Source organism: Panicum virgatum, chromosome 9N (genome assembly GCF_016808335.1).
Source record: "Panicum virgatum strain AP13 chromosome 9N, P.virgatum_v5, whole genome shotgun sequence".
NCBI lineage: Eukaryota > Viridiplantae > Streptophyta > Magnoliopsida > Poales > Poaceae > Panicum > Panicum virgatum.
The window spans coordinates 82,423,123-82,441,416 of record NC_053153.1 but is presented as its reverse complement, the minus strand read 5'-3'; the positions used below and the strand labels follow the sequence as shown (position 1 = coordinate 82,441,416).

Here is an 18,294-nt window from a genome sequence, read left to right as displayed (position 1 = left end):
TTCTATTTGTTGCATAAAAATATGACTATCCCGGAGAAGCTCTCTAGTACTCTTGGAATCTAGAGCATCTGTAACATAATGGAAAAAGGTAGATTAGCCATTCACAAAGTTGGTTCGGGGATAGCATTTACAGAGTCGGGACATAACTAAATTTTATTGAATCTTCAAAGTTGGGGCTAACCAAAATGTTATGAGCAATATTTGAATTCTTGGCAAATTGAATAGCATTATAATTCAGGGGAAAAGGGCAAAGAATACTGACTAGATGAACAACCTTAATCAGCAAGCCATTAATCTAAAAGATAAAAAATGTGATTAACTGATTACGGGAGGAAGAATTCTTATTGAATAGGCAAACTTTATCAACAGTACCTTTGGAAAGGGGATACATGTTATTTTTCTTAGCGCCCTTAGTTCCTTGCCCCTGTCCAGTGAGATAGTTATTAGGTCAAAAGGAAGAAGCACAACGCGTTACAGATTACAAGTTAGTAATGAAGGTTATGAAAAACACGCCTGTATTAAAAAAGGCCGAAAATTCACAGGATGGTGTTTCCATGCCAATTGGAAAGATAAATGCAGATATTACTGTGATGGCGTCACATGATCCAATTAATCAACCCGAGGAAGTTCAATTATATGCCCTCTTTTCTTCATAGATGATGTCATCTTAGATTAGCAAAAGGAATAAGTTCTGCAAGTATTTATCTATGACATGCGCTTTCACAATAAGATAAGATAGTCCTTATTTAAGCTGTTATGTCATACTGGTATAAATTGTACCAAGCTGAGTTTCGTTGTAACTGTTGAATTTAGAATCACATAGTATGCTTTTTCATGCTTACCTTCTTAACCTTTACCCCAGAAGAATCTTTCTCTACCAACTCTGCTTTCTTGGCATTTTTTTCCTTGTCCTAGAACACAAAAGAGAATTGACAGATGATCTTTTATTTATTAAATATAAGCACAAGAAACGGTGCTGCGCACACATGCCCCCAATTCGAGTAGGAAATCAGTCACCTGCAACCACCGCCATCGCAGGGCGACATCCTTTGCAGTCTTGTTGGGCAGATGGAATGCGATGTGGAGACACATGCTGGCACTGTCATGCTTGGCATACCTTGCGAAGAACAAATTCAGATAGAGGAACGGTATGGGAAAAAAACAGAAGACGGATTTGATCACAAGTACTCCGTAGTACCATTGAAGGCGGTAGAGCAGCTCTCTGTGCTCCTCCTCGGACCACACCCTGCTCGCAGCTTCGTGCTTGCCGCACTCTTCCGCGGTACGGACAATGTCGGCCACTGTTTTCATCATGTCCACTCCCCAGGGTGGCAGCTGTTGCAAAGAGATCGAATTTAGTAGGTAAAATCATGGTCAGATCCGAATACAAACACCATATGTTGGGTGTTCGGGTGTTTGATTTCGCGCAGCATGATGGGGAGGGAGGGGAATAGGCAGGCATACCGCATACCCCTGTCGGATGTTCGTCGCCGGCGAAGCGCCCGTCGCTCGACGAACAACGGGCAGCGCAACTCGCACTGTCGTCGCCGCTAGGAAAGGAAGACCGAGGCCGAGAGAAAGAACAGAGAAGTCGTGGGAAGAGGGTGCCGCCGCACCAGCCGCCGGACGCGAGCTGCAGCTGGGCGGGCAGGGGAGCGTGGTGCAGCCGGGCCGACCGCGTGGAGAGCGCGGTCGCTGGGGCTGGGGGAGCCAAGGGAGGAGATGGGTCGCGGGCCGCTACCCGACCCGATGAATATACATGGGCTGACTTCGCGAATTGGCTTGTAGTCCAATGGTGGTAGGACGGTCCAGTGGGACGCTACCCACTAGGGTTCAAATCTTGGTGCTCGCACTTTTTTTGGGGATTTTTCTAGGATTTACCGGTATTACACGTTAAGTGGTAAGAATTTTTTTGAGGCGCCAGTGGTGACTTCGAGAATCTTCAGATCTGCCGGTGCTCGGTCCTTCGGAGGTGCTCATAGGGGTAGAGTTTGTATACGTGTATTCATAGGGTGTGAGTGTGCGTACGTGTTGTGGGCGTCTTCCTTGTACTGTGTGATTCTCAAAAAAAATACATGGGCTGACTTCAAGACAAAATTTTTAATCCGAAACACGATCAAACCAGAAATTATACATTTTTTTAGATAATGGAAATAGTACCCGGCTGTAACCTCGAGAGGCTACAGCCAAAACAAAGTTTGCAGCTCGAAGGACTGCAATCACTCACACATGACTAAGCAAGAATTTTGCAGCCAGCCAACAGTTTGCTGAAAACACTTATTAAGAGCAAATCTTATTACTAAATTTCCAGCCATGGTTGGCAAAGATCTGCATGACCAGAACCTCCATAGTTCGACATGCCTCCTGTAGCTCCTCCTTGTCTTCATCACACCTTTGTAGCAGAGCTCATAGCCTGAGCCAGTGTGTGCCCCGGTAAAGTACCTGCATATAAGTTTTAGATGGTGATCTGTTAAACACTATGTCATTCCTACTAAACCAGATAGCCCAACATAAAGCAGATGCTCATGTTAGCAGTTTTCGTTTTAACTTGGTTCCCACACTTCTAAGCCAATTACCAAATGAATGAGTAATACTTTGAGGTGGACTTAAATCAAAGGTATAGTGTACAACTCGCCACAGGAATTTGGCCACATGACAGTAAAAAAAGATGTGTTGAATAGTTTGATCACTAGAGCAAAAGCAGCACAGTTTGTTACCATTCCAGTTCCTTTTTATTAAATTATCTTTAGTAAGGATAACACCTCTTTTTAGGCACCACATAAAAATTTTAATCTTCAGGGACATCTTTAATTTCCACATATGTTTATCAAACTGTACATTACCATTGCTAATAAGTGCATTATACATTGAGCTAACGGTGAACGTACCGGCTTGAGTCAGATTCCAACGAAAGGCATCGGCATTATTATTTAACTGAACATGACTAATGCGAGCAACCAAATCATGCCATAAATATAGATCTGTCAACGTTCGTCTAAAGGACACGTTAAGAGGTACTCGATCGAAGACTGATGCTACCGTTGCATGTTTTTTCCGCATAATATTAAAAAGAGAAGGGTATACATGAAAACTCGGATTTTCAGACTCGATCATACGCCAGGCTGGGCTCGAACCGAAAATTTTGATTCGATGATTTCTTTATCCGTTGGGCTGCCTTGGCATCCCCCGTAGTACCGGAATTCTGATTGGGTTGGTTGGTTGGATTGTCTCCTCCTAGAGTGTCCTGTATCAGTCCGCACTCTATTCATTTGGTTGTGGTTGGTGTTAATTTATTACGAGAGAAGAGTACAGCTGGCTGGCTAGTAGCTGCTGGTGCTGATTTGGCGTGAGAGAAAAGCACTGCTGGCTGATTGAAGGTAAAGTAAGGCTAATGATTTAGTTCGTTACTGGCCGCAAGCTCATCTCTCAGCCCACTTATATAGTGATTTAGCTCTTCACCATTAATACATGGTCTACGTGTCTATCTCACACAATTTCTTGATTCTTGTGTCGAAATTGGCTATAAACTTAGAGCCCAAACTTCTCTGTTTTCTCTCTCCTCCATCTTAACATTCAGATTGTTTATAGCCTACTATAATACTTGCTCCAATAACCGCTTCTATAAAATACTACTACTCTTTAGTGATTAGCCCCGAAGTGATAGTTTGTTTAGTGATTACATTAAACCTAGCATTCAGACAAATTGGAGCCCTATAAATGATGCATACTTCTAGATATTATATAGCAAATTGGGACCGAGCCGTATGGGCGCTCTAGATGGGGAGGCCACCGGTCGTGGGTGCTAACCTCTTACATGAGAGGCCAGTGCTCCCGGCTACTTTCTAAAAAAATAGCAAAATTGCAACCTGATACATGATAATCCCGAATAACTAAGCAATGCCAAAAACGAAAAACTATGTTGCGAGCTAGACAGAACAGGGACATGTGAAAACATATCTATTATGGTGCCAATCATTAAATGACAACACAGGCATTAGCTCATGGATGAGTATTTCTAAATTCAACATGTTGGAAGATTTTCTCTTATGAATAAGGAGTAAGAGCACGAAAAGGACCCAAAATTTGTTAAATAAAATTGCAAAGCATAGGGAATCTAACATCTATTCCCTGTAGGCAATGAACTTTGCAATGTCACCAAGCCCAGCTTCTCTGTAACACTCAGCAATCCGATCCACCACATCATCCCAGTTACCATCCACATATGCTAAATCCATTAGAAATGCTGCCTCGTCAAGAACCACCTGGGTGCGTGAAAACAGCAAAGGTGGTGGCGTCAGCAAAGAAAATATTGGCCACTATAACCCGAAGAAGTTAAGAAGAGCTTGTCACTAGAGACCTGTTCTGGAGCTTTCCCTTTCTTCAGATCCTCACGCTTACCCTCCTCGGTTATCTTCTCTCTTATAAACTCGATCTGCTCATCCTCCCACCCAGCTAATTCAGCAGCCTCCTGTTTCATGAGTAAGTTGTATCTGTTAGTCTTTAGTTTCACTAAGAGTGACCTTAAGACAACAGGGAAATATTTGATGGGTGATAGGCATATAGGCAAAAACATGAAAAGGCCAGAGAAATCATACTTCGTAACTGCAGCCTAGCGTCCACCATGGTGACTTCAAAGCCACACGAGCTGAATCTTTGGCTTCAGATGTCCGCCCGACTCTTAATAACAAAAGAACAACTAGATAAATTAGGAATAGAGGATAACAATAAATTGTACTCAGGCCTTTGTGCATGGGAAATATCACAGTTACAATATATGGCACTGCAGTGGCCGCAGATGGCAATGCATAACTGACCTTTTCAGGCCAGAGAGTTCATACCTGTTTGAGAACAAATTCTACATGTGCCCAATATTTGTTTTCTTGCATCTTGCAATTAAATCAGGAAATTAAACAGCTCATGTTACGTAATACCTCTTTAAAATCTCTGCATTGAACACAAAAGGTCTTCCAAATCCAGGAAATTGATCTCTACTGTAGAATTCTGCAGTGATAAGAGCTGAGACCTAAAAGGAAAAACTGAAGCATATCAAAAATTAGTATCCAAAGAAGACTGATGCATCTCTTAGAAGATCTAGGAGCTTTACATTATCTCCTTTTTCTAGATGGCGTAATGTTTTCCTCTCTATAACATCAGGGAAAAGTCCAACCTACAAAAAAGCATCAGTACGTACAAAAAGCTACCTTGAAACTCAGTAATTAGGAACTAATGTGTATCTCTCAACCTTCTTCAACAAATAGACATCAAGATCCGCCAGCTGTGACTCTTTGAAGTCACCTTTAGTGTAAAGGTTTTCACCAGCTTCGTCCACAGCAGCCCATACATCGTCACCAGCATTAGCATTGATGTCAGCCTCAACAAGTATTCTGTGAATATATTGTTTCACCTGATAAATATGAGCAAAAGTGTGAACAGAAATTTATCACATACCTTTCATTTACAATAAGGCAAGACACTAGTAACAAGAAACAATATAAACTTACATTCTTAGCCAAAAGCCACAACCCATGCTTACGAACTTCCACTACAGGCATCTCCATCCTGAAGGACAAGCGGATACATAGACATAAACATTAATTAGATTGCCATCGTCCAGGATTTATACACTGGATATAAAATTCACAGCACATGGAGTGGCATTGTACCCAGTTGGAGCAGTTGGCCATCTAAGTAGGGATGTTAAATTACCTACATTTTTGACAGATGATGTCAGGTAAAGCTAGAGACTTGTCAAACCTAGATCACAAATGTTTGCGATCAAGTAATTCGCTCAAACTATAAGGCATCCAAACCTGCTGGACTTTGTGCTAAAGGAACAACCACCGGAATCAAGCCTCTTTTTGCTCCAGGAGAAACAATCTTTTCACCTGTCAAATATATTTGTGTGGTCAAGATGGAGAGGGTCCTAAGTGCCAACAGCAAGATTTTGAACAGTGTGATTTCTGCTGCCAAAAAGTCAACCAGAAACTCGAATTGAAACAATTTTCCACTCTGTCAGAAAAACGAACACGGACCAGTAAAAAGGCCCCCCATTCAATAGATATGCGCAATAGAGAAGCAACCATAAAAGCAAGAAAAATGGCAGTGTGATATTTTGCGTCCTACCTCGCGCCTGAAGCACGTTCAATAGAGAGTTGAGATGCTCCGGTGGATCCGTTGCGGCAATTTCCTTAACAAAGGATGCATGGTCTGGATTTGAGCAGGAAAACTGTTAAGGGAAGAAATGGATTTGTTGGCAGTCTGATGGCGTTGATTCTAGTTAATGGAGTGCATGGATACAATCCAAACAGAGGGCATCAGAAGGCACAAGACACACAAGATGAATTGGTGAGGTAAACGCCACTGGCACATGAATGGAGGCAATTTTGCCATCAAGTAACGATGACATGGGCTTTATTAACAGCCGTCAGTGGGCAGGGGCATGCATACTCCTAGTGGATAAATAACGAACAGTAGGAGTAGTGATTTGGTAATCACTTGGATTCCTACCGAATAAAAAATGCGAGGCGGAGGCAAGGTTGGCAATGAAGGAGAGGCATGAAGACTCTGGTGGTTTCGGCGGCTCACCCACCGTAGGCAGTAACGGCGGCGGCAGGGGAGGTGGCCGAGGAGGAGGCGCAGCGGGCGGCGACCGGAGAAGGCCCGACCGCGCGGCGGCCCAGCAGCACGGACGCGAAGGCCGCGCTGCTCACCGGAGGCCTAGTCATCCTACCACCTATCGGCGCGGCGTCTCGAATCGAATCGATGGTCGGTGGTGGCGGGCGGGCGAGCGGCGACCTCACCTGACTGGTCAGGTCGGGTCAGGTCAGTGTGTGGTAGGGATGCCGTAAGCCCGCTGGGCTAAATGCGGCCTGCCAGCGGGGCCCAACGGTCACTCAGACCCCATCGCGCCGCCGCCCCGTCCGTCTCGCGTGCGCCGCCGCCGGCGCTGACGTCGCCAGCGGATCCACAGGCTTATCACGTCGAGTCTTCCAAATCCCCACCCCATCCACAAGAACAAGAAGGGCAAAGAAATCAGCGTCGGCAGCCTCGTGGGCGTCGCTGAGCAAATTGAGGGTTCTGGATTTGAGTGTTAATCGGCTCACTGGCCCTATTCCGTCCGAGTTAGGCGGGTTGGGCAGCGTGAGCGTAATGTATGGCACATCTATCTTGTTTTCGCATTTGTTACTTTCTAGTGTGGCTTCATCTTTGATATCTGAACTGACAACTAAAGGGTGCTTCTTCTTCATGTCATGCAGAAATTTCCATTCAAATGGGTTGACTGGGAAAAAACCATCAGAGTTGGGGAAACTACCGAACCTCGTTGACCTGAGGTTGGACAGGAATAGATTGAAGGGATCAATTCCGGGAAGCAATACTGGCAGTTTTTCTCCTACTTCAAATATCGGGTTGGTGACTTCTCCTAATTCCTTCTGTGCGTGGTGCTCCACACTGTAACAGAGATATTTATATTAAATTTTAGAGAATTACCAGAATAACAAATGCAGCTAGTTACAGTCCTGTTATTATACTCTGTATTCATGGAATGCATACATGGGAAAACAAAAAAACAAAAATATTAACTTCAGAGCAAATGAGCAATGTCCTGATATTGTGTTACTTTATCTGAAGTAGTATTTGTTTGCTCTATCAGATCCACTGAACGTGAATATACTCTTTTGGTGTAGGTGGTTCTACTGGCCAGCGAGGTGGCATAAATGGATCCAAATATCCTAATCATAAGCATGAAAGAATGCAGCAACCAACTTGGCTCCTTGTTTTAGAAATTGCAATGGCATTCTTCGTTGTCTTTGTGATTACTGGTATCGTTACTGCTTCCAGAAGCTGCAAGCTGAAGCCCTCTACAAGAATATCCTCATGGAACTGATCAAAGAGTTGGAGCGATGAGATAACAGTGTTGATTGGTTAGTATTAAGTTCACTGCCCAAAAGAACAGTCAATGAATAAGTTAATATGTATTTGGTTGATGTATCCATGTTCTCTCCAGATTCCAATATGCTGAAAAGTTTGCCAAAACTAAGTCGCCAGGAGCTTGAAGTAGATTTTAGCAACATTATTGGCTCGCCTCGCGCCCCGCCGCACATTTGCGTGCTGGTGGCACCAATCGCCCAACCCCATTTGTGTGCTTGAAGTAGTTTTCTTTCTTGAGATTGTCTGTTTGCATGTGAGCTAGTTAATTTTGTCATAGTTCACTATCATTTTCTCATTTCTTATCCATGAGTAGCCATATATAGGGTACACTACTGTTTAATCAAACATATGTTGACATATTGAGTCAATTTTGTTGTTATTAGAGATTGCAGAGCTAGGTGATTGATGTCACAAAGGAGAGTTGAAGAAGCTTATTCTCTCTTTGGTGGTCAGTTGCTTATGATTTGATAATACACACATAGGAACTATATAGTGAATTTAACAGCGCAAAAATGTCTCCTGCTAGATTACTAGTAGTTGAAACGGTACACTTTGTAATTTGTTTACTTTATTAATATTATTTGTTGTTATTGTGATAGATAAATACAATTTATGAATGTAATTACTTGGAACTTCGCTATGATTCCTTTTTAAAGGAAAGGGATCCGCTGCAGTTCGGCAGCCTGCAGTTGGGCCACTGACAGGTGGGCCTGCATGTGTGGGGCCCACGTGTCAGGGACACCACTGCAGGGCACTCAACTGCAGCGGATCTCGTTCCCTTTTTAAAATGACTGCATTTTCTGACTTTGCTAAACCTGCTAATGGACTAGTGGAGTTATGCTGCATGCCGCTTCAGCCACTAGCTGGCTAACTGGAGCATTTATGGGTGTGTTTGGTTCATTTCCTAAACTAGCCTGGCTAGCAAAATTAAGCCAGGCTAGGCTTAGCCTGCCCCCATCAAAACAACGGCTAGTGTTTGGTTATTTATACTATATTAGCCTGGCTAGTTCAGGGCATGTTTGGTTGCCTGTTTTATTTTAATACAATCACATCTTCTCTGGTTGGGTAAGTTTACCTCCTTTGAAGAATTTCGTCAAACATCTGGTGCGCGCCTAGTCTGACCAACATGCTGAGGACTACTCTGCTCTCTCGACTCGAGCACGAGCACGGTGGCAGCCCAGTCCATCCAATCCATCCCGGTGGCACGAGCACGACAGGCACCCGGTGCAGCTGAATCCATCCAATCCATCCACAAGCACGAGCACGGTGGCACCACACAACAAACACGAGCCCAATCCAAAAAGCAGCATATCCACGAGCTTGGCTTGAGGATGGGGATGACGGACTCGTGCTCGGTGGAGATGGTGGAGCTCGTGGAGGAGTTCACCTGCAGCAGCACGACCTCCTTGGTCACGCCCCACTCCGTCCCCGCGCCGCCGTCCCGATCTACGTGGCCGGCGAGCTGTCCTGCTCGTGGACGCGGTAGCGGTGCGGTTACCCAGCCTGCTCCTTGCTTTGCTCTGGTGCTCAACCCCGCTCTTTGCTCGATCCCTTGCCGTGGCCCCGGCGGAGCTCCCATGGCCGCAAAGGTAAACCGCGCGAGGCGTAGTTTTTTTTATCAAACGTACATGTATTAGACTAAAAGATACGGTACAAGTAACAGTACAAATACGGGTACATTTTGGCAGGATACAAATTACACCTACACCACCAGACAAATTGCACAAAGGTCCACAAAAAACGAGAAAATACAACTAGGTCCCTAGAACCTCTGTGCTCTAGATTCCGCCGTCGTCGAACAGCAGCCGCCGCCGGAATCGATCTCCTCGAACCCATGGCCAGCCGGAACCCCATCGCTATGAAGCTTTGAAACGGACCGCAAAGAACAACCGCCACCAAGGGCAATCTGAAGCCACCGCGAGAAGACCATCGGCCGGGGACGCACCCCGAGCCCCTGTGGCCGTGGAAGCAGATCCGCCGTCGACGACCCGAGCCGCCGCAGGAAGACTGGACCCGCTCCACCCTCGACTTCCACCAACCCCGAAGCATCCCCTCTATCCACCAAGCAAAAGGCCAACGAACTCACCTCCAACGCGGGACAACAAGCCGCCGGCGAACTTCCCTGGAACAGCAACTCCACCACGGGAGCACCACCTCCACAGACCCACCAGTGGCGCCGGAGAGAAACGCCGCAGGGACGGGGACGAGTCTGCGAGGACTTATTCCAAAGCGCCGCCGTCGCCACCACCTCGCCGCCGACGCCAGGAATCCAAGCTCCACCGGCCACTACCGGCGCGCAAACCCTAGCTCCGCCGCTAAGCAACGGCGACGAGCAAAACCTAATCCTAGGAGGACAACTACCTAAGCTATATACATCTGCACGACGATTCCGTGGCCCATCCCCCTCTCCGGAGCCATAGCGGCCGCCGGAGAGGGAGAAGGCTGCCGGAATCGCCGCCGGAAACGGCGATCCCCCCTTTTCCGCCCCTCTCAACTGTAGCAAGGGGAAAAGTCGGGAAGAGTCGAGACAGGCAAGACGCGCGAGGCGTAGTTGAGCGAGAAGCAGAGCAGAGTTGGAGGTAAAGGGCGACAGGAGGAGAGGAAGTTGAGCGGAGCCGCGGGAGCGTGCGTACGGCCAGTTAGCGGAGCCAGGCCCGGACTGTGCGACCATTTCGGCCGCATAAGGATAGCCTGGCCACGGGCGTCCATTTGCACAATGGGAGCCTGGCTCCAGCTTTTAAACAGACAACCAAACATCTCCTCCTTGTCCTACTAGAGCCTGGTTGGGCTTTACGCAGCCAACCAAACAGTCCCTATCTAGCGAGGAGCACGCGCGGGCGGCCACAAAAATGATGGGGCGGCATGCGGGCTGCCGCGTAATCGATTGCCGCAAGCAACAGTGGTGGTGGTAGGCCTTCTGGGCCTCTAGTGGGCTATGGATGATGGATCTGATCCACGAGTGGTAATGGTAACGGAGGAGGAGGCTCCTCTTCCCGAGCTTCTCTCCCCACCACATTTCTCCCTGCCTCCCTTGGAGGAGAGTCGGTGAGTCCTCTCGTCTCAACGGCCGGCCAAAGCAGAAAGGATTGGCAGCCAGCCCAATCTGTCTGCTCTCCTCTCATCGACGGACTTCCAGCGAGAAACCGAGCAAGGAGACAAGGACGAACCCAAGGGGCCATCCAGGTACCTACCCACCTGCCTGCATGTGAATGAATGAATGAATGAATTTGTCCCCTATATATTTTTCGCCTCTCGCTCTGCCGGTGCATTCCTTCATTGTGTGCCCATGGAATTGGAATCGCCTTGTTGAGTTTGGAACGAACAAGGAGGAGCCTGAATCGTTCTGTCAAAGAAAAACAAGAAAGAGCCTGAATCGATTGAGAGGCCATGAGGTGGTACCAATTGTCTCGTGTGACCAAGGCCAAGGACACAATCGGATCAGCTGCAATCGTGTTTGCATTCATTCGCATGGAGTACTTACTTACCCTTTTGGAGGTCCATATATGATTGATGATTGATGATTCTTCTCCTCTACTCTGCTCCGGCGTCAGACATTTCTTCTACATCATACGCCTATGCTGCGGCTGCGGCTGCGGGATGGAGGAAGCAGCTAATAACCTTCAAGGGGAAGGGGAAGGGGAAGGGGACGGGACCGTCGCTCCCGCATCTCCTCCATCCACTAGCTCTTCTTTGTCTCACCACCATTCTCAACAAGACGGCCACGACGACCAACAGCATGAAACGCAACAGCAGAGCAGCAGCTACAAACAAGCCTCAGAGATGGATCCCAAGTCGTCCCACGTCGACACCGCCGCGCCGATCGATTCCGTCAAAGGCGCCGTCACCAAACTCGGGGGGATCCCTCATTGGAGAGAGGTACTATTGTGCAATTCCATTCTTAATTAGTAGTATTACTTTCAGTTGATTATTTCTTCTTCTTCTTCTTTTTGAAACTAGATGATTATTTCTTCTTTGCATGCACATGCATTTGCATTTCATGGCACGTGCAGAAACGCAAGCAAGCCCATGATGAGTATGACTGCGACAAGCTGCAGCAAGAGCCCACCACGGACCACCACAAGAGATCAATGGAGGCCGCCAGCGCGCAAGCTCTGCACGACCTCAGGACCACCACCAGCGCCGCCGACAAGCTGAGGCTCGGCCTCAAGAAAGCGCAGATTGAGGAGGCCCAAGCGCGCCAGGAAGCCGACCTCGCCGACCGCCGCCTCCGGGAGGTGCAGCGCGCCGCCACCGAGACAGCCGCGGCCAAGGCGGACCTGGAGAGCGCGCTCGCCGACCTGCGGGCGGCGCGAGCGGAGCTCCAGTCGCGGGAGAAGGTGTGCGCCGCCGCCGCCGCCGAGGCGGCCGCCGTGGTGGCACGAGCGCGGGACGCCGCCGCGGAGTCGCGGGAGACTCGGGCGGCCGTCGAGGGCCTCGCCGCCGAGCTCATTGAGCTCAAAGCGGAGCTGGAGTCTTCGCACGCCGCTCTTGTGGCGGCGGAGGAGAAGAGACTCAGCCTCGCGTTGGCCTTGGAGCAAGACAAGTCGCAATGGCAGATGGAGCTGGAGGATGCCCAGCAGGAGGCCAAGAGGCTACGAGCTGAGCTCATGGCGGCCTGTGATGTCGAGATGAAAGCAGAGGCCGCTTCCCAACTGCTGGCGAGCCTAAAAGCCGAGCTCTTCGCTTGCGGCGGCGGCGAGGACGACAAGCGCTCCCTGCCGATGCTGGAGGAGGTCAACAAGGAGCTTCAAGACGTGAAGGCGAGCGTCGAGAGGGCCAGGGACGAGGCCAAGTGCCTGCGCGCCGCCGCCGCCTCGATGGGAGATGAGCTGGCCAAGGAGAAGGCGGAGCTCGCCGCGCTGCGGCGGAGGGAAGGGCTCGCGTCAGCGTCCATCCCATCTCTCAACGACGAGTTGAGCCGGCTGACCTCCGAGCTCGCCGCGGCTGAGGCGACAGCGAAGGCGGCCAACGACGAGAGCTGCAAGATGGCCGCCCAACAGATAGGCGAGGCGCGGCGAGAAGCGGAGGAGGCGAGGGCCAAGGCCCGGTCCGCTCGCGAGGAGGTTGCAAAGGCCAGGGAAGAAGCCGGCTTGGCGAAGGCCTCCGTCGCCACCATGGAGGCGCGGCTGGAGGCGGTGCAGCGGGAGATACTCGCCGCCGCCACGTCGGAGGAGATGGCCACGGCCTCGGCGGCCGCGCTTCTGCAGGAAAGCAGCAAGCCGCCGAGTAAGGCCGTCGAAGCAGGGGGCGTGACACTGACGGTGGAGGAGTACGAGGAGCTGAGCCGGAGAGCGCGGGAGACGGAGGAGAAGGCCGGCAAGCGGGTGATGGAGGCGGTGAAGCTGATCAAGGAAGCCAAGGACGCGGAGGTGCGCATCCTGGAGAAGCTCGCGAAGCAAGACAGGCAGACGGAGCAGAGGCGGCAAGCGCTTGAGGCGGCGACGCTGGAGGCCGAGGAGGCGGAGTTCGACAAGCTTTCGGCGGAGCGGGAGCTGAGGCAGTGGCATGCCGAGCACGATTCGCAGCGGCGCGGCGCGGCCGGCGAGACGGAGTCGCCCCGCGCGGGGCTCGCAGAGATCTCCGTGCTCAACGACCCGGGCGCCGGCGACGGGCGCGGGAACCCTCACATAGTGAGCCCGAGAGGAGGATACATGCCGAGGACCGAGTTGATGGCGGAGGCGGATGCGAGGCAGAGGAAGACGACCTTCTTCCCGCGAATGGTCATGTTCTTGGCGCGAAGAAGAGCACAGGCTTGGAAGTGATCTTTAACCCTTTTGGTTACACGGCTTGCTCCGAGGCGAGCAGATGAAAATGAGGTTACTATGCATGTGTAAATGTGTATGGGCTCCGCAGTGGCGGATTCACGATTTGCCCTTTGGGGGTCTTATCTCCCTTCTTCTTCCTCTCTTTTTTTTCCCTTTTTCTCTCTCCTTCTCGCCTCTATTTTCCATGGAGTTTTTTGGGTAGGGGGCTTGAGCCCCCTCTGCCCCCACGCTAGATCCGCCCAGGGGCTCCGAGTTTTGGAAACGAGAACTACACCATGATAACCTGTGTTGGACGACCATTGCCAAATCTTGCAAGCTCAAAACTTGCAGAAATTAATTTGGTATACATACGCGTATTAGGCATCGTCCGCGTAAGTACATACGCGTTCCCTATCCACTCTCTCGTCCTCTCCACATCCACTATGTACCTACTCTTTTACTTTTGTGTGGCCATAACGAGTTAATCGTTCATTTCTGACGAACAACAAATGGCATTCTCTATTTTGTTACTTTGTGATCCGTTCAATGATCATGACTCCCATTGTGTGCATGGTGGGCATTGCTACCAACTCAAAACTACCTTCATCAATATTTATATTTATATCTATTTATAAAGCATGTAAGTTTTCCATCTAAATTTTTAGTTTGATCTGCTTGAGTTGGTCCGTCTTGCATTATTAACCGGTGGGCCTTAGTCCATCCCGTATGCGAGTCGGATTAAACCCCTCCGTCCACGACTCGGTCACGTAGATCTCTACAAATTAACACATGAGTATCAATACTTATCCAATATTTATACTAATTTTATCCGTAGCAATGCACGGGCACAATTGCCTAGTCAAAAACAAAATAAGAGTTTTAAAAATCACGACCAAGCCAAAATGATTTTTGACTAATACTGCAACCTTAATTTACACGTCACACAATAACCTAATACTGCAAGGACCAAACCATAAAAAACACCGTCCGCGAAGACGAAGACTAGGATACATACATACACCGAGCCTAGCGGGGGAGTCAACCCAAACCGAACGTCTGCAACCTTAATTTGCCCTTTCCCCAACCCCAACTAACACGACGCCCCCCTCCCCCTCCCCCCAAATCCGCCGCCATGGCCGCCGCCGGCAAGCTCCTCCTCCTCGCCGCCGTCGCCGCGGTGTCCCTCATCGCCACCTCCCCCGGCGCCGACGCGCGCCCGTGCGGCCACGCGCAGACGCTCCTCATCTCCTTCTCCTCCGTCTCCAGGCCCAACCCGGACCCCACCAACCCCGCGCCCCTCACCACCACCGTCGTCGCCGTCCTCCGCGTCCGCCGCCTCGGCCCGCACCAGATCCGCCGCACCGAGGCCCTCCCCGCCGCCTCGGCCTCCGAGTCGGAGGTCGCCTCGTCCGCGCAGGACCGCGCCAAGGACATCCTCGTCGTCGTCTCCGGCCTCCTCTTCGGATTCGGCTGCGGCGCCCTCACCGCCGCCACCATGTACCTCGTCTGGTCGCTCATCGCCTCCACCTGCGCCTCCGGCTACGACGACGACGAGGACCAACTCTCCGACTCGGAGAGCCCCAAGAAGGCCGGATACGTCATCATCCACGACGCCGAGGAGTACGGCGCCGGTAACAAATAGGATTGGGGATCTTAGTCTTACCGAGGGCAACCAAAGGGTTCGTCGTTCACAATAACATTGCATGATTTACTCGGAATTAAATTATGCAGTATAAGCTGTAGTATTATGCACCTATATATGTGTTGCGTCTGTCCGATTCTGTCTATGTACGTATGTCGTTTGGGGAAAGGAAATTGAAATTATGAATGAATACGCTTCCTACCTAGTCAAACTGAAATAATTCCTAGTACTTTGTTATTGCAAAACATGCATTACCTATTTACCTTGTTGGCTGCCACAGGTAAGCAAAATCTGGTGTTCTTTCTGCAAGTCATGGTGCAATGTGTAGTTGCCTGTGCAATCGTAGATTAGAAATGTGTACAACTTCCTCCCCTGATGGACTTATATTCGCTTGATAGTCTTTATATTTGTTTGATAGTCTCGTACGGAGTACATTGCTCCAAAGCAACCTGATTTCTCCTCCGCACAGTGACACACTAATGGCAGGATCATTTCATATCTGAAATTGTCTATGAATATGACCATGCATCCTCAGCAGTTTTCCAGATTTCTGAGAGCATTCTACTTTAAATGTGAACTATATATATATATATATATATCAGAACCTCCTCACTCTTCTTTATTTAGGGCTGATCTGTGCTGGTAATCTGGTTTGTTGGAGCCGCTAGCTTATCTGGTCTAAATCTAGTTTTCTATTTTCAGCTTGGTGGTTTTCCCTATGATGTACGACTTCGAACTTTGTTGTGTGTCCTAGGATACGGTACTAATTGTATGTTTCATCTTTAGTTTGTTAGCAATATTGTTTTCAATAATCAAATGGTCTTCCTATTGTATTTTTACGCCTTAAGTTTTGTACATAATTATATTGGTCTCATGGTCTCATATAAAGAGATGATTGCCTATTATATGTTAATCTTGACAGTCTGTTGTTGATCAGCGATTGTTCCGAGCCAACATTAAGCTTATCATTTTGCAGTGATGGTTTCTGTAGCAGTGTAGCATCGTCCCCTGCTTGTATAGCTGTATGTTTGGATCAGGTTTTGGTTATTGGTGTTGAGATTGTACAGGGCAATCGTGTAAGAAGTATGCCCTTCGCCTATGCAATTCCTGGAACCATGATGCGTACCTAGTAGAAATCTTCAAGTACGATGATGGCTTTAACAGTGGTATTGCCATATTGGGTCAAATGCTTGCCTACTGAAACATTTGATTTCTGAACATTTTTGTGATTCTGTTGTGTGCGCCTTCTTCTCAAACTAGAGTAGATTGATTACCTGGTCTGATTATCTGAATTTATTGTCAGCACCCGGTTTGGCATTATGGGAAATGAATTCCTTTTTTTAAAAAAGAAAACTTACAGGTCGTCCTTACTACTTCGTAGGTTCAGCGACATCGCGAGCCACTAAAAATATGAGGGTCGAGGGGAAAATAAAACTTTAATAGTGGAGTAAATTCCTTCATTGCCACTAGAATTTATATAGAGTCCTTGAGTGCTATTGGAATTTTATACTTTCCTTGAGTGCCATTGTTCTAAATTTGCATTCCCTTAGTTGCTATTCCCGTGAAAGTCTGAAGTTGGAGTACTGAGTACTGACAGCTTGAGCCCAAACCATTCCTCTGTTATCTTCTGCCAGCTGCATGCGGCGCCCATGCAATTCGCGGACGAACCAATGCACCGGCACCGGCGTGTTCATCCCCTGCTAGAAGAGCACCCCCATCGAGCCTAAAAATGGCACGCGTGAGGCGAGCACCGTCTGGACGCGGCCAACGGGCCAAGGGTGAGCACTGCCTGGGCGGACGGAAATGGCAACCAAAGGATAGGAAATTTAAAATAATAGCAATAGAGCGAATTAAAGAATTTAAATGGCAATGAGGGAAATGCTATACTCACAAAATTTTAAATTCAGCCTTAAATTACAACAGTGAGTAATTTCTAATAGCATTGAGGGAATTCTTCCTCTCTTTTTTGCAAAAGGATGGGGATTTCATTAAATATGGTCAACAGTACAATCCCCACTTACATAAACACTCTGGAAACTAAAGAAGAAAAGCAGAAAGGTACATAGACGACTTGTTTGCAAAACTTCATAGCTTCCAGGCGTTTCTCTAGTCACCGCGACGACTGGCCACTGCTCGCCGCCGACCACCGTACTGTCCTGCTGCCCCCGCCGAAGTGGACCCACGCATGTGAAGCCGCAGAAGCCAACGACACAGAACCACCTCCATGCCGCATGTAATCCACTGAACGAGCATCGGCATCCACTACGGCAGGAGCAGCCGGCGAAGCTCTCCGCCGCCGCCGGCGAAACCGACAGCCGGAATCCAAATCCCACAGACGGGGAAGACTGGAAGCTCCCACCCCTTCGCAGAGATGAAGCAAGCCACAAGCCACATCGGATTCGTCGTCCCCCCTTCAGTCGAACTAGATCGAAGGAAGGAACCAAGACCAATCCGTCGGCAACAAACGCACACAAGAGGCCAAGCCACACACTATCCCGGCTGCGACGACCGCCATGACCGCCAAGGACGGAACTCACACCGGGAAGCACAGGCACAACCAAGACGCTCAGGATGAGCAAAAGGCTCACACACAACTCACCGAACTCACCGACGAAGAAGCCGCCGGGGACGAAGCGGAGCACGACGCGCGTCACTGACGAGCAGCATGCCAGGGAAGGAACTCGGCACAGCAAAATCCCCAGTTGACATGGGGAACAAGGAGCTACCCTACCTAGATCTACCCTAGATTAGGAGCATATACAGCCAAGCAACCGAATCCCTCAGTTCCCCTCCCTCTCCGGCGCCGAAGCAGCCGCCGGAGAAGAGGGGGAACCGGAGGGAGCGGCGCCGGCACGGGATTCGCCTCTCTGACCGTATCCGGAGAAAGGGGTTTTTGATATGCGACCTGCTCACGGAGTGAGGGAATTCTTCCTTAATGGTAACACTCACAAAATTGCAGTACATTCAGCCTTGGCCTTC

General features: G+C 49.1%; 3 protein-coding genes and 1 long non-coding RNA gene across 7 annotated transcripts; 2 read left to right on the top strand and 2 right to left on the bottom strand.

Moving 5' to 3' along the window:
- Positions 1–1,016: 1,016 nt before the first annotated feature.
- LOC120693055 lies at positions 1,017–1,292 on the bottom strand. Its single transcript, XR_005682841.1, has 2 exons — positions 1,199–1,292; positions 1,017–1,117 (listed from the first exon to the last, which is right to left on the bottom strand). It is a non-coding gene; the product is annotated as an uncharacterized LOC120693055 (long non-coding RNA).
- Positions 1,293–3,944: 2,652 nt separating this feature from the next.
- On the bottom strand, positions 3,945–6,999 carry LOC120687939 (protein IN CHLOROPLAST ATPASE BIOGENESIS, chloroplastic-like). Its single transcript, XM_039970033.1, has 11 exons — positions 6,590–6,999; positions 6,124–6,207; positions 5,811–5,885; positions 5,664–5,706; positions 5,502–5,559; positions 5,243–5,404; positions 5,105–5,167; positions 4,932–5,023; positions 4,596–4,677; positions 4,358–4,468; positions 3,945–4,262 (listed from the first exon to the last, which is right to left on the bottom strand). The coding sequence occupies exons 1-11, from the start codon at positions 6,723–6,725 to the stop codon at positions 4,122–4,124; spliced, it is 1,047 nt and encodes a 348-aa protein (XP_039825967.1). The 5' UTR covers positions 6,726–6,999; the 3' UTR covers positions 3,945–4,121.
- A 3,169-nt stretch (positions 7,000–10,168) lies between these two features.
- On the top strand, positions 10,169–14,263 carry LOC120687938 (protein WEAK CHLOROPLAST MOVEMENT UNDER BLUE LIGHT 1-like). 4 transcript variants are annotated; one of them, XR_005680913.1, is made up of 4 exons: positions 10,169–11,112; positions 11,481–11,805; positions 11,934–13,771; positions 13,938–14,263. XR_005680913.1 is itself a non-coding variant. In XM_039970030.1 (3 exons), the coding sequence occupies exons 2-3, from the start codon at positions 11,527–11,529 to the stop codon at positions 13,689–13,691; spliced, it is 2,037 nt and encodes a 678-aa protein (XP_039825964.1). In that variant the 5' UTR covers positions 10,169–11,112; positions 11,481–11,526; the 3' UTR covers positions 13,692–13,831. The 4 variants fall into 4 exon arrangements, 2 of the variants coding, with proteins under 2 accessions (XP_039825964.1, XP_039825965.1); XR_005680914.1 differs by having other exon boundaries at positions 10,188–11,112; positions 11,940–13,771; XM_039970030.1 differs by lacking the exon at positions 13,938–14,263 and having other exon boundaries at positions 11,934–13,831.
- A 445-nt stretch (positions 14,264–14,708) lies between these two features.
- LOC120687940 lies at positions 14,709–15,560 on the top strand. The gene has a single exon (XM_039970034.1). It carries the CDS (start codon positions 14,806–14,808, stop codon positions 15,313–15,315), a length of 510 nt encoding a protein of 169 aa, XP_039825968.1. The 5' UTR covers positions 14,709–14,805; the 3' UTR covers positions 15,316–15,560.
- The last annotated feature ends 2,734 nt before the right edge of the window (positions 15,561–18,294 follow it).

Coding starts and splice junctions, on each gene's coding strand:
- LOC120687939 (XM_039970033.1), bottom strand. CDS start 6,725: ATGACTAGGCCTCCGGTGAGCAGCGCGGCCTTCGCGTCCGTGCTGCTG. Junction 5,024..5,104: donor ATCTAGAAAAAGGAGATAAT/GTAAAGCTCCTA, acceptor TTTTCCTTTTAG/GTCTCAGCTCTTATCACTGC. Junction 4,469..4,595: donor CGCTAGGCTGCAGTTACGAA/GTATGATTTCTC, acceptor CTCATGAAACAG/GAGGCTGCTGAATTAGCTGG.
- LOC120687938 (XM_039970030.1), top strand. CDS start 11,527: ATGGAGGAAGCAGCTAATAACCTTCAAGGGGAAGGGGAAGGGGAAGGG. Junction 11,806..11,933: donor GGATCCCTCATTGGAGAGAG/GTACTATTGTGC, acceptor ATTTCATGGCAC/GTGCAGAAACGCAAGCAAGC.
- LOC120687940 (XM_039970034.1), top strand. CDS start 14,806: ATGGCCGCCGCCGGCAAGCTCCTCCTCCTCGCCGCCGTCGCCGCGGTG.